Raw genomic sequence first — 14,760 nt, forward strand, 5'->3', positions numbered from 1 at the left:
AAGTCGCCGGTTACAGCTCCATCGACGGTCAACATTGACGAAACGCAGTTTACAGATTCAGCGCTTGCTTCGTGGCTTCCGAACACAAGGCGCAGGCGTCAACTGCAGGAAGACAACCTTCCCACATTCGACGTTTCCCCCAATAACCTCTCGGTCTTGGCGTGGACGTCGTTGTTATCACACGAACGACGAAACGTGCTGAAGGCTCAGGTTGTCCGGCCAATAAGTTCATCAGCGAGCGGTACCAGGATAAACTGTACAGTTTAAAACTAACAGCATGTCTTCCGCAATTCAGAAGACGACCAAATCGTATACGTACCGCTCCACAGGGGGTGCTAACGCCGATGTCAGCATCGAATACTCCGCCGATCTGAGCGCCCTCTCCCGACTGGAGGTAGGTCTCTAACACGTGTGGGCACTGACTGACTGACAGCTTATAAACAAGGCTTGTAGGAAATAGGTACCTCGTAAAAAAAATTAACCAGTTAAAATCTGTATCGTATATTTAATTACGTAATTCATTAGTGTATCTTGTAGAAAGGAAACACCATTTTTTTTAATCTTGTAGAAAATGAGGTATAGAGAGCTAAAATGTCTTGCAAGAAACTAAAATATAATAAGAAATTCCTCAGATGCATCATTATTTATTTTAATAAATTATTAAATTAATCAAATTTCATTCGAATATTCTACTGCGTTCTGTATCATCGGCATGGCGACGGGGCGACAGAATTTACGTCTGTCAGATAAAGAACAGTAACTGTTTAACGCAGAGTACCAACATGGCGATATTGCAAATTTAACTTTACATCTGATGCAAAACTTTACTCGCGGAAATTTTACATGAAGACATTTACTGCATCTGGAGAAAAACACAAGCAGTTTAGACTTCACAAAACCTCGCTTAACATTTTTTGTAACACTAGAGACTAATCTTGTTACTAAATATAACGTTTATTTTAAATTTTTCCACGTGAAATTTATAGAATAATGTATTAAAAATCACTTTTCGGCAATAGTAATGACGTGGTTCTGACGAAACGAGACAGCCATCAGGATATATCCATTTCAGGCACTGTAAACTAATGAACGCATCTCCCATTTTGAGGGACAAGACTGCAAATCGTTTTCGATCCTGATAATTCATCACCCACAGCAGTGACATAAGGTGACTGTTAAATGTTAAACAACAAATTCACACATCGCGGGTATTCAGAAACTACGGTTACCTTACGATAACTGATACATTTCTAAACCAGTCGTTTTCTTAAGGTTTCATAATTGACTAGATCATTTACGTAACATATTCTTCAGCCATTTAATTTTAAAACGCCTAACCCCAGAGCTTACAATAATTTTAGTATCATCATTATCATATCGTTGTTGCTTTAGTTCGGTGAATATGTTTACATATTCAATTCTAGCTTCGTTCTGTTAAATTATTATTTAAACATTTACAAAATACACCAACTTTAATTCTGGAAATGAAGGGTGTAAAACTGTCATTTCATTCCAAAAATCGATTCTCTGACAAAAGTTACAGGTTCATAATTACATGAAAATAATTAACAATTAGCCTACGCAAATGCTTCCTTCTTCCTGATATTCTTACATTCTCTTCCTACCTTATTTATTCACTTTTCTTTCTATTAATTTATTTGTTTGTTGTTTATTTAATAACGCTGTCAGTAGCCCACACTATTTCGCGTCGAATTAAACGTCGAGTAATAAACTAATGATGAATTTTAAATGACGTGTAAGGAAACTGTTGTGGCGTAATTTGAAGAGTTATCCTCTTCTAGAATCTGTCTGACAATGACACCCGTTCTGTTTCAGGACAAGATCCGTCTCCTCCAAGAAGATCTGGAGTCGGAGAGGGAGTTACGGCAGAGGGTACGTACTGAACAAAGACTTCCAGTTGTCCCCTGAACGTTGCAGAATTCACTCGTATCACAAATAACCAATAATCTTTACGTGTTACAAAATTATCAACGGACAACAAAAAAAGCTGTCCCGCTACACGCCATGTAGGCGCTTGGGGGGGGGGAGGCAGAATAGCTACTACACATTCTTAACCTCGGCACTAGATGGGGGTGAGTGGTCAGCGTCACGCCCCGGCCGTGCTTTACCCCCGAGAAAAAATCCCGGTACCTAGTGGATAGGAGACTGGGTGGGGCACAGAGGCGGTCTGGACGAAAAGGCTGAAGGAAAAATTCTCAGCCCCCGTCGGGGCTCGAACCGCGGTCGTCCAGTCCGTATGCATGTAGAAGAATTTGATGACTAATTAATAGGATGTCAGTAGAGGAAGCAGGGTGAGTGTTCACGATTCAATGCATCAGACGTGTTCTAAATGTTTCTTAGGAGTAATTGGGGAAAAAAGTTGATACGAGATTTCACAAGAGGAAAATTAGCAAAACTATATTCGCGTTCATGATAAAAGAATCAATTTGAGAATGTAAAAATCCTTTCTGCACGTGTTTAAATACGAAATAACAAGTGATTGACTTTTCACTTATTTAACGACGATATTTCAACAGCACTGACTTATGTAATGTTGAATGATCAGGAGATTGTGAACGCTGAAAATGTGCTGTCATGACTTACTGTAAGGAACTATTACAACATTTTCCTGAAACAATACAAAAGAATCACAAGCAATCGCTTAGGACAGCCAGTTCTTGAGCTAAGATTCCAAAGGGAACGTCTCAAAATCGAAGGAGAGCTAACCAAAATACTTTTTCAATCGAATATTTTCAAGTTTTCTCTAGCGTCGATTCTTTCCAACGGGCAGGGTTGTAATTTAAATTTTCCTGGTGTCTATATCAAAGCCAGATCGTGGCCCACATCTGGGCATAATCAGCAAGTTTTTGCATGGAATCTGGCTGTCAGTTGGAAGCTTTCCCGGACGCTGAGGATGATGGTATTTCCGGACTGCGTTCAGGGAACGCCTGCTTACCGTCAGAATGATTATATATATGATGAGAAAGTAACTACTCTCAGAGTCTTCAAAGGACAGGCAAGAAATATTTCGTAGTACTGGTGTGGAACACCTTACAAAACTCGCTGTGACTGCTGTGATAAACTGAGGGTTAGGTCAAATTGTCCTTTTCTGTACAACACAAGAGATTACTTCAGGTTAACAGGCCAAACGAATATCTACAATCGTTAAATAAGCAGTGGTTGAGTTTATGTTCCAAGTTACGTTTAAACCCAACAACAAAATACAAGCAGGGCTTGAGGTTTTCATGGCGGTAACTCCGAAGATGGCTGTCTTCTGGGTTGCAGAGCCTTGTAGCCTGGTAGAAGTTTACCGACGTTTCAGAGGTCCTTGCTGCCCCCATCATCAGGGCGATGCGTCAGCTACTACCAGACGTAACAAACCAGAAGACAGCCATCTTAATAAAATAGAATGTATCTCACGAATTTGAGCGCTGAGATTCTGCACTTATAGTCACGGGATCGAAGGCTTCTCGTGTTAGAATTATTGTATTTATTATTATAAATTGGAATCGGGGTCACACAGGCGAGACGATCGCATATGCCAACTTTGTTCTTCAATAAAGTAAAAGTATGCTGAAAAGATTAAGCCAAGTTTTTCTGCAATCTGAAAACAGCGTTTTAGAAAGAAAATTCGTGTTATTGTTATAAAGGAGGCTAGAATGATTCTGTGGGGCTGCTGTTTCCAATGAAATGACTGTGGTTCATTTGTGGATGAGGTAGTGATGCTAAGTTACTATTCATTATAAGCTCTGGGAAAGAAAGAAAGACGATAGATTTTAAAGTTACATGCGTAACTTTCTCTGAGAAATAAAAATGGGCAAATATATGCAAAAATGTATTCTGTTAAAGCACCCATACATATAACGGCCTACATATAGGAAAGCTTAAGAAAAAATTTATAATTATCAGAAATCAAACAAAAACCGATACACCGCAATTTATCGAATGGAACGAAACATTTCCAAGCACTTAAGAAACTTATTTAAAAATCAAATTTCGAACTTTAAAATTTGACGCTTCATCAGAAATTTTCATTAGAAACTATGTCACGCCAATAGATGAATGGTTTACCAAAACTATATCGTCATGTCAACTTACCGACGACGACGACGAAAGTTCTAAAGACTGGGCCCTTCAGTTCCGCTCGGAAGTCTATGAAAAGAATTTAGGAACGTCACCAACAAAGTCTTATATTGCCAGACTAGTCTTACTTAAAATTAGTGCACTTTCTACAGTACCAGCCAACCACCTTCCTAGCAGCTCTGCTACGCGCCAGCCAGGAATAAACAATACAAAAATGTACAGTTTAATTATGATTTTAAATCGCAATTAAAAAAGTTATAAAATAAACTTACGTTTGCCTACATAACAACGTCGCTACAATTTTGTATTCGCGTATAAAAATTAACAAATTCAACATTGATACATACTCTTCGTGGATCTAACAAGTATTCAAACTAACTATAAGAAATACAGTAAGTGTAATTCCGGGCGAAATGCTATCACATCTGTTTCCGGGAATAAGTCACCACGTTTTAATTTGTACATAATATAATCATATTCATACTCTTCGTTAACCACAGGGACATTTTACTATTTTTAATTTATATTTCAGATGTGCATTAAATATGTAATTTATTACAGAATGAGAAATGTGTATGAAGAAATATCAGTAAATATACTTCTAGCAACGTAACTCGCCCTGTGAAGTCTGAATCGTTTCTAAAGTACTTACTGCCTCCATCATCAACTAATGACAGAGGTGATGGCTCAGTTTCAAATGCTGAGGAAGTACCATGACTTTCGTCAGAATGAAAAAAAAAAGGTTTGATATTAATCGTTACAGATTGTGGAGCGTAAAATTATCTTAGAAGCACATACTGGAATCACAGCCAGAAACAGAGCCAGCCAGGCGATATGTTGATAACGCTGGTAGCCTGGCCTACATGACATCCCAAAATAATCACCTGCACAACGCCAGGTTAAAATAGAAGGCGAACGCCCAAAATATTACAATTCCTGAAGACAAATGGCCTAATGTAGGGATCTCAGAAGCACGACACGCGTCTATGACACGGCTCACGGTATATGCTACATGTACGCAGTGTTTTAAGTTTATTTTAGAAGTTATGGTGTAGCCGATCTTTCAAGATACCAATAAATATTCGGTTTTAGAAATAAATATTAAAATGATAATAAAGTACGAAAAAGACAATTTGTTACCCTCAGATGGGTTCACTGTTGATACCAAAATTCAAACCGATTCTTTACAGGTGTGTGACAACCGTTCATTTACTACGTAGAATGCTGTTAATATTTGATATAAATTACATTACGTCCTGAAAGTTCGCGTCCCCCGTGATTGTCATACACTAACATTTTAGTTTTTTGCTTACTTTCAGTTACTCAGTTGGTCAGGGAATTCCTAACTTTCTGTGAGATATTTCACGTTCTCAAGGCGGAGAGTGTGGAGATGAGTCTTCTGCGTTGTTGCGCCGCGTAGTTTTGTAGAAGTTTACAGACGTTTCGGAGGTGCATGCTGCTCCGATCATCAGGGCGGATAATGTAGGCCACAAGTGGCTCTGAAAAGTCGCAGAACGTCTGCCAGACTGAGCAACAACGCAGAATACGGCCATCTTCACTTCAATGAAATAAAATTTCACATCGATATAAATATCTAATATTACACTCACTCCAAATTAAAGAATTCAGAGACAGCTGTGGAGAGATGCGCAGAGAGATCTTTATGTAAACAGTAACTCATCTTCTGCATACGTTTTGTTTCGAAAGTAGCACTGAAAGTATTCAACAAAAGAAAAGTTTTAACGACCTACGATGTTATGACTTGTTTCCGGGATCCTAAACATCTTTTAACAACTTTAGATTATATACTGTTTACATTGGTTGCAATAAAACGTATTCAAAACAGAATATTCTGCCTTCCCCCAAAAAACCTCTGAGATGTTCTACTGTTTAATATACAACATTAATATATTCAAAAAGTTCTGAGTTCGATACTAACCGGCTACTAATATTGATATAACTTGTGTAATTAAAATGATAACCAAAAATCTGAAGACGGGAAGAGGTTATTACCAAAACTCCATATAAAAATACGAATTCTTTACACATCACACCACATTCATAATAGCACTACAAATTGTCGGTCACTCTACGTCACAACAGCGCTGTTGCAGAGAAATCTAAATGAACATTGTTAGTTTCACAGCAGAATACACATTTTATAATATTTTTCGGTTCCTAACCTAACTACCCCATCCCGCTATAATTTAATTAAATATACGGAAAACGTGTCGATATGAATTTCTGCTTCAGTCCTGCAAACATTTGATGTGTGTCACTAGCTGACCTAAGCGAATCAGAGTGTTCAAATAACATCGGCGCGTGGCAAAGCGTCTTTTAACGAACCGAAGGGTGCAGGGCCTGGTTGTAAGCAATGAGGAAAAGCGAAGGAATGTTCCCTCCAGTTTATGAGTCGGAGGACAGATTTAGAATGCCCTGCCTGGACTGGATACACGCATGCGCGAACAGCATTAAGAAATTTGCCACGCGCAAGACAAACCTGATACGAAAAATTTAAAATGTTGGGATGAAGTGGTTCCCGCTGACATGCCACACCCCACGATGAAGTTGTGGCAAAGTCCACGCTCATTACTTTCATTTTTATCTGGGAATGCTAAAAACGGATTCTGCAACTGCACGGTTTCAAACTTCCTTGGACCTGATCCCAGTAACACCATTTTATATTGCTCGTTTGCAAAGAAAACAGTGGTTAAGAACAATATGTCTGGTGAACCTGTGACGCCCATATTCCTTCAAATGCTCAAATACATACATAGCCTATATATATATATATATATATATATATATATATATATATATATATATATGCACACAATGGGATACGTTCTCAGGTTGCGGATGAAGATGTCGGCCTCCAGATATGGAGGGCAGCTTCGAATGCAATGGACAGCCAATGCTGGTCCTCAAGCTGGAGTGTTAGACGGGAGTTAACAACCCAGAATATTACAAAATGATTCATAGGAATTATTAGGATAATCAAATAAAGGAAGATGAGATGGGAGGGGCATGTAGCTCGCATGGGGAACACGAGAAATTTTGGGTTGGAAAACCTGGAAGAAAGAGGGTCTAAAGACCTATGCATAGACGGGAGAATAATATTAAAATGGATATTAGGGGACAATGGTATGCGTGTGAATCCGGTGGCGGACTCTTGTGAACACGGAAATAGACCTTCGGGTTTCATAAAAGTAGGGGTTTCTTGTCTAGTGAATGTACTACTAGCTTCTCAAGGGCACTTCTCCACTGAATCAGTACGGTGGAATCGTAATAAGATGCAGAAACTGAAGGGTTCTGCGCTAATGCCACTTTTTCCACTCCAAATTACGCATAGAGTGCCCTGGGAGCGAACCCGGGCGTCTGCGGCTAGAATCCGACGACCAGCCGCCTATGGCATGGCCTAAAATAGAATAATAATAAGAAGAAGAAGAACAGTTCTGTCCAGAGACACCGAAAACTGTTCCTCGCATAACTCCAGAGAGTGCTACGGGGTCATGACTCCTTGCAGGTTGAGATGCACAGTGAACATCAAAATAGAAGAATATTTTTTTAATTTTCAGACCCCGAAAATACATTCATCTCCGTCCAAGTACTTTGTACTGTACTACAGTTATCATGTTACAGTGAAAACATGATGTATCACAGTCAAAACAGAGATGTAAAGTATACAGTACAATGCATTCTACTGAAATGACACTAAAAATAATTTCAAGCTCCTAGACGCCACATAACCAAACTCTGCTACAGGCATATATTATTTCAAATGTTAATATATTGTCTTAAATATCAAATACAATTCAAATATAAGTAAATGTCGGAAGTCTGGTTTTTTGTTTTGTTATTTATAGATTATATATCATGAAGTCATGAAGATATTACTGGAATATTGATCATGTCAACATGGACAACACATTCCAAATAAGAATCAAACATTAATGTGAACACGAAATAAACCATAAATAATGTCCAACCTTGTACAACGACTTTTAAAAAAAACTTTTTAGGTTATACGGAATCAAATGGTACGATGATAGTGAATTAGAACAGACGTGGAAGGAGGTAATAATGACCTATTTGAACTCTATCCTAAAAAAATTTCTGCACGAGAAGAGATAAGCCTCAGGAAAGCCAGTTTCTGGGCCGCGATTCTAAACAGGATCTTCGGAATACGATGAAGGAACGCCAAACACTCAGTCGTCATTTTCGGTCTGTCGGTCGTAATTCTAGAAATGGGCCCTGTGAGCTTCCGAATATAAATCAGGCAAACTGTAAGCAAACGCACGCTATTTTAATGTTTACTAGACTGGTGTTGTGGTGGAACATGGTCTGTCCATCACATTTGGCACAGGGCACGATTATGCTGATGGACAAAACAATGAACATACACGAATACAGCCTTGTGACGTCACAGGCTGCCAATTTGAACAAGGCCATTTCTATGACGGAAAGGTGACGGGATCACATCCTACCGCTGTTAGATATAACATTTATCTAACCCGGAGGAGGCATTACGATACAATCAAATTTTTTTTGGGAATTTAACACGGAGGATTGGTAGTAGAAAGAGTGATGAGAGTTGGCAATGATTACGCCGCTCTGGAGAATACTCGCATCTGCAGACTATCTCATGAAGCTATAACATTTCTTCAGAGGGCAAAACTCATCCGAACAATACTTGAAAAACGCAAGGTTCTTAGTTAAAGGAAGCATACCACATCACCATTACACACATTAGTATTTTAATAGTTTTCTGGAACATTTTTGGTCTGATTTCTAAGAACCTAATGACTCTTATAAGTGGGCACTAACCTGCAACAGATCTGACATTAAAAGTAGGTGGTATACATAGTTACCATCAAACTATAAAGGGGCAACTGCACGACTCTGTCGGTCCCTTGAATGAATCACGTACGTCAATATCATAGACAAGAATTCACCTGCAAACTCGGTACTAAAGGATTGTCAGTGGATATCAACACACATTAGCACATGTTCTAACGGATACTCGCAGAGCCCTGATGTTTTGAATGGTTTTGCAGATCGAGCGGGAGAAGTCGGACCTGAGCGTGCAAGTCATCCAACTGGTGGAACGTCTTGAGGAGGCTGAAGGCGGCGCTGAGAGCCAGGTAAGTGCGACCGTCAGAGTTGAGGTACGAAAACGTATAACTGAAACGTAATATCGCAGACAATTCATAACAGATGTATAACGTAAGTGTAAAAGTTCGCACAGCACCGCGTGGCGTGTTGGAAGGCAGAACGCATTTTTCAGACAAAATAATACACGAAATTCTGAAAGTGCTTCCATTCCAAAGCAGTGTTTTGTTCTGGGACCAATTCCACACACCACCCATATACATTGCTATCAGGGAGTAGAAAGCTAACCGCTGATGCCTGCCTACAATTTCAAAATGGGATATAACCTGGAAGACCAAAGTCCTCAAGGTCGTATTTCTGTTTTAATTTAGTTTATAAGAGTGTCCTACCCCTGTTTCAAACTTCTGCATCCGGATTGCAGTTTGAGATCAACAGAAAACGAGACACTGAACTGGCAAAGCTCCGTAAGTTGCTGGAAGATGTCCACCTCGAATCTGAGGAGACTGCGAATCTCCTGCGTAAGAAGCATCAGGAGATCGTTATCGACTTCCAGGACCAAATCGACCAGCTTACCAAGTCGAGGGCCAGGTGAGGAAAACAACTAAATCCGGTCCTGGGACCTCCGTAATTCGTTCAATATCCCATTCTTGTCTTTGAAAAAACAACCAATCACCCAGCCAATCAACACTGAAATTTCAGCCCCGTAACATATGAGCACTTCACTCACGAAAGAAATCATCAAAGCTCTTAGCTCTGGACACCAACAGCAATTAAATATGGGGGGGAGGGGCCCACTTGGGCGACAAGAGTGCGTCGGACAGTATTACCTGTGGCCGGCCGAATCAGCGTGTTGGGACGCCATGAAAATAGCAGGCCAACGGCTCCTATTTTTAAACTCGTGGCGCGTCGTCGGACTCGCTTTCTCTGTAAAACTCGCTCACTTCGTGCTGCCCTGTCGGCCCATATTTGTTCACGAACACTGGGTCCCTTCTTCTCACACATCGTACGTTAGTCCGGTCAAACTTGTCGCCCGAGATCCTACAGTTATAATATCATACAAGCGTTCGCGCTTAAAATTTAAATATAAGTGGAAGGAACGCCGTTGAACTAACGTCCTATTATTGCAAACTTATGCCGGCATGGGATCGGAAACGGATGGTCGGGGGTTTATTCTTAACACAAAACGTTGATTTCCATTACAGACAAGTATTCAGAAGACGTGTTTCTTAATTAACTATTTAAAAACCTTTACAAACCACGTTTTGGAACGTTGAAAAAATTCGGCACAATGCAACAAATATAAATATTAATAAAAAACATTTAAAAACGTTCCACATTTTATGATTCTTAATCCCCTCACCGACCTTGATGTTTCTTTGCTGCAAATACCTCTTTTGACAAGCACGCAAAATCGACATTAATTAATACATTAATTATTTCTTCCTATAATGTATTAGCATAAACCATATTATCAGTATATCTACAGTATTAGTACAAATTTTGAAAAATTTCCACAAACTTAAATTTTATTTTATTTTGAAAATAGGGGTTACAATACATGAACAGAGATTAAAATTACAGCTGCCTGAACATTTCTTCTCCAACTTTAATTCTAAAATTTATTTATACCCTTTAATTAGTTTAAAAAGCAAAACACAAATGGCCTCTCCATTATGTTCTCATTTCGTGTCTCCACGGAAATAACACAAACAAATCCAGAATTATAGTGGCCGAAACATGTAGTTTGATAGACACTTTGGAAGTGGTAAATTTTGAGAAAAAGGGGACATTAAGTATTCAATTTAATTTGTTTACATTTATTTATACTGTATTACATTTTTTATTGTTTTAGAGGTAGAGACTAAAATCTATTCGTCAATATCACGTTTCGTAACAGAACTTCAGTTCTGTCCCTGCGTAGTGACAGCTACGTAATGAATAGAGAACATATTGTGCTTGCAGATCTGAGAAGGAGAAGGCCAAGTTCCAGCAGGAGGTATATGAACTGCTTGCTCAGGTAGAATCTGTCACTAAGGACAAGGTGAGCTGACCCATATTAATGATGGAAGATTATATTCTAAGTGTTGACTCAAATATGTAGCTAAACAACAGCTGACAACAAGCAAGATTAGTTGTGAAAATCATGTAATTTATTCACTTCTGTGTCATCATTTTCCTAGAAATATCAGCTGATAACTTTTCAAAACTTAAGACGTAGTAGAAATAAATACGTTCGCAGTATTCAACTGCAGAAAACAATATATTGTACTATGTAAGAGTCTGAAGATTGCTGTCATCTGGGTTATTGCGACGTGTAGTCTGGTAGATGTCCACCATCTACCAGACTACACGGCGCAACAACCCAGAATACAGCAATCTTTAATTGAGACATAATAATAAAGTTTAATAAAAACATACATTTGGACAAGAAGTACATCTTTAACTGATAGTCCCTCTGTTTAAAAATGGCTTCAATGGTTTGAATTTATGTTTTCCATTGTATTTTGCAATTTCCAACTTATCTCCCTTACTTTTAAAATCTCTTAACCCACTGCCCTGCCATTGAAATCCTTTATATCTTGGTGTAGCAAAATAATTATTGTAAATATATTTAAATTCTTGATATATTATATTTTATTATGTTAAATACAGTTATAGGATATTTAGATTTAATACATTCACATGTGTTTAACACAACGAAGAGTTAAGGGTAATGTACTTCAGAAAATCATATGATAATGATGATAAAGTAGCAAAAAATAAAAGATTAAAATGGAATTCTGGGTAAAACACGTCTTACTTTCAGGAAATTTAATCGGAATCAGCTGAACAGTTTCGTTGACATACGACATCCCCAATATGCCTTCCTTTTACGCGCTTCGTGCAAAGAATGCATAATTTAATTACAAATCCATTACATTTTTTGCATTATTTTATGAAAAACACTGCGAAACAAGCGTGTGTATTCAAAAGTAGGTCATTGTTTGCTTTACTGTACTCAGACTGAATGAACCTGGTTCTCCATGTTACAGCTGGTCAGCATCAAGCAGGTGGAAAAGTTAGAGGTGCATGTGCACGAGTTGTCCATCAAGATCGAGGAGCTGAACCGTACAATTGTAGACATTACATCCCACAAGACACGCCTCTCACAGGTTTGTATGCTTACCTATATATATATATATATATAGGACATCAGGCCTATTGTGAATGCCTCAAAAACTTCCACCCAAATATTCTTCTACACCAACAAACTAGTAGCAAAGTTGGAGTTTTATTAATGTTTAATAGACCCAATACGAACATAAAAATATCAGATTATCAAAAGAATTCGGATTTTCTGACGCCTTGTTATGTGTGCCCAAATGTACGTCTGGTGCAAGGGTATTTGGCTCCTATAGAAACCTTCTGTCTCGCCCCCCTCCGGAACCAGTTAACTTCCAAAAATGTTAATATTGTAATCTAGTATGATCAAAAACTCATAAATATAATTTCAGATTCAGTTTACATGATAGAGGAGATAAATACTATACTGAATGAACATTGTCACTGTTCTAACTTTACAACCTACATCGCTGGGATACATTTTTACATTTTCCCACTACTTCCAATTCCACTAGACATTAGTCTGTTAGGTTCAACTTAACTTCCATGGACTGTGAATTGGGTCTAATAAACACAACTTTAATTTTCTAATACAATATTAGCAGCGTATTTTGAAAGATATATTTTTGAAGAAAGTATTGGCTGAATCCTATTTTATACTTAGATTGTGAAAATTGAGGATAACTCTATTTACAGCGATTCACTTATTTAAATTGTGTGTGTAGTCACTTTCATCTGACCTGTTTTATTGAATGTTATAGGAAAATCTTGAGCTGACCAAGGAAGTGCAGGATCTGAAGGTGAACTTGGAGAATTCCACATATCTGAAGAGCCAGCTTGCCGGACAGCTTGAAGATGCTCGCCGCAGGCTTGAGGATGATGAGAGGGTAAGGAAGGCTGTTTTATGACATCACAATGCATCAGAAACCTTATAGTATCTAATAAACTTATTCCAAATTTAGTAATCAATTTGAAATGTTCAGGTGTCAAGGTTGATTTAAAAGTATAAAAAAATTACAACTAAAACATGATTACTGGTTTAAGACCTGTATTTCATATTACCTGCAATTTAGTGAACATGGCATTTCTGCCTTAAATACATGTTTAAATTGTATAATAATACTTGCATAATTTTCATTTTTAAAAATCAATAAAACTGATTTGTGAGGACTTTGTGTTAATTGTGTCAGTTTCTATTCATTTTTACTTTATAGCATTTCCTCTTCTTAATTTTAAATGTTCTAAACTGATGTATAATTGACACAACCACAATTTAAACATTTGAAATAGCAGGTCACTTTTATATCTTGGTCTGTTATTAATTTTCTGTCTTTGTCAGATATGAATGGTCTCTTATCTTGTGCCAGTTTGTCAGACAAAAATGTTCAAATACCTGAAAGTCATCCTATATCAACCACTTCTTGAAGTAAATATTAAGTCCATAACATGTTATAAAATCAGGCGTAATGCTCTGTAGAGATGACTGGTTCAACTAACCTTCCAAAATTTCTGTACCCAAATATGAGAACTGATGGCTGAGTTCCTAGCTGCAATGGTATGTCTATGTGACACAACAAACACACTGAAATCTGCCTTACATAACTAACGTAGTACAGTTGCCTCATAAGCACTTTCATAACTTTTGTATTTATGAAGTGATATTATGATCTTTTTAGCGACGCACAACTCTGGAAGCAAACTTGCACCAGGTGGAGATTGAGCTTGAATCAGTGCGTGTACAGCTGGAGGAAGAGACTGAGGCACGCCTGGACCTAGAGCGACAGCTGACTCGTGCCAATGGTGAAGCGCAGGGCTGGCGCTCCAAGTACGAGGGTGAGGCTGCTGCCCGTGCTGAGGAGGTTGAGGAGATCCGGTAAGAACTACTGCAAAGTTCCAGTACCCAATTGGGCCAAGAAAACTTCATTCATTTGTTGAAACAGCATCTATTATTCTGTATTTAGGTTTCACGTTATTGCACGTATATGAAATAACACAGTTGCTTATCTCGCTTTATTAAACTGAAATTCATGGCATAATTATAATTTTCAGTTTGTGATGAATGTGACTCTCAAAAGAAGTTACTGCTCAAAGATTTACAATAATCAAGAATTTTAAAATCCTATACTGATTGGGTTTTTTTCTTACCAGCTGGATAGCACTGAGAGAAGCTTAAAATAAATATGGTACTGAGATGGCTCTCGGCAGTATAATATTGATGTAAAATTCCATGAAATTTGCCTCAGTTTTAAAATTTACACTTTTGTTAACAAACATACAAATAACTGCTCAGTAAGTCAAATTATTTTGGAAAATTTCTAAATAAATACTACACAGAGTAAAGTACTTCGTAAGAAACTAGTAGTCATTGAACTAGACACATTTTATTAAAATGTCTTCATTCATTGAAAGTGTCTATACATCTTTCTAGAACATTCTCTATTCAGATAGTCTAAGAATTAGTGT

The 14,760-nt window shown here is 38.0% G+C and overlaps 1 protein-coding gene across 1 annotated transcript in view; it reads left to right on the forward strand.

Annotated features, from left to right (window-relative positions):
* Positions 1–14,760, forward strand: part of Prm (Paramyosin) — a 26,135-nt gene continuing 11,375 nt past the window's right edge. Inside the window, exons 1-8 of the mRNA XM_022083312.2 lie at positions 1–394; positions 1,837–1,893; positions 9,141–9,227; positions 9,617–9,783; positions 11,158–11,236; positions 12,228–12,347; positions 13,059–13,184; positions 13,974–14,170. Of these exons, the coding sequence (XP_021939004.2) occupies positions 278–394; positions 1,837–1,893; positions 9,141–9,227; positions 9,617–9,783; positions 11,158–11,236; positions 12,228–12,347; positions 13,059–13,184; positions 13,974–14,170 (950 nt within the window). The 5' untranslated portion in view covers positions 1–277. The remainder of the gene's footprint in view (positions 395–1,836; positions 1,894–9,140; positions 9,228–9,616; positions 9,784–11,157; positions 11,237–12,227; positions 12,348–13,058; positions 13,185–13,973; positions 14,171–14,760) is intronic.

Source organism: Zootermopsis nevadensis, unplaced genomic scaffold (genome assembly GCF_977971745.1).
Source record: "Zootermopsis nevadensis isolate Lab colony 2312 unplaced genomic scaffold, Znev_1.0 Znev_ptg000010l, whole genome shotgun sequence".
NCBI lineage: Eukaryota > Metazoa > Arthropoda > Insecta > Blattodea > Termopsidae > Zootermopsis > Zootermopsis nevadensis.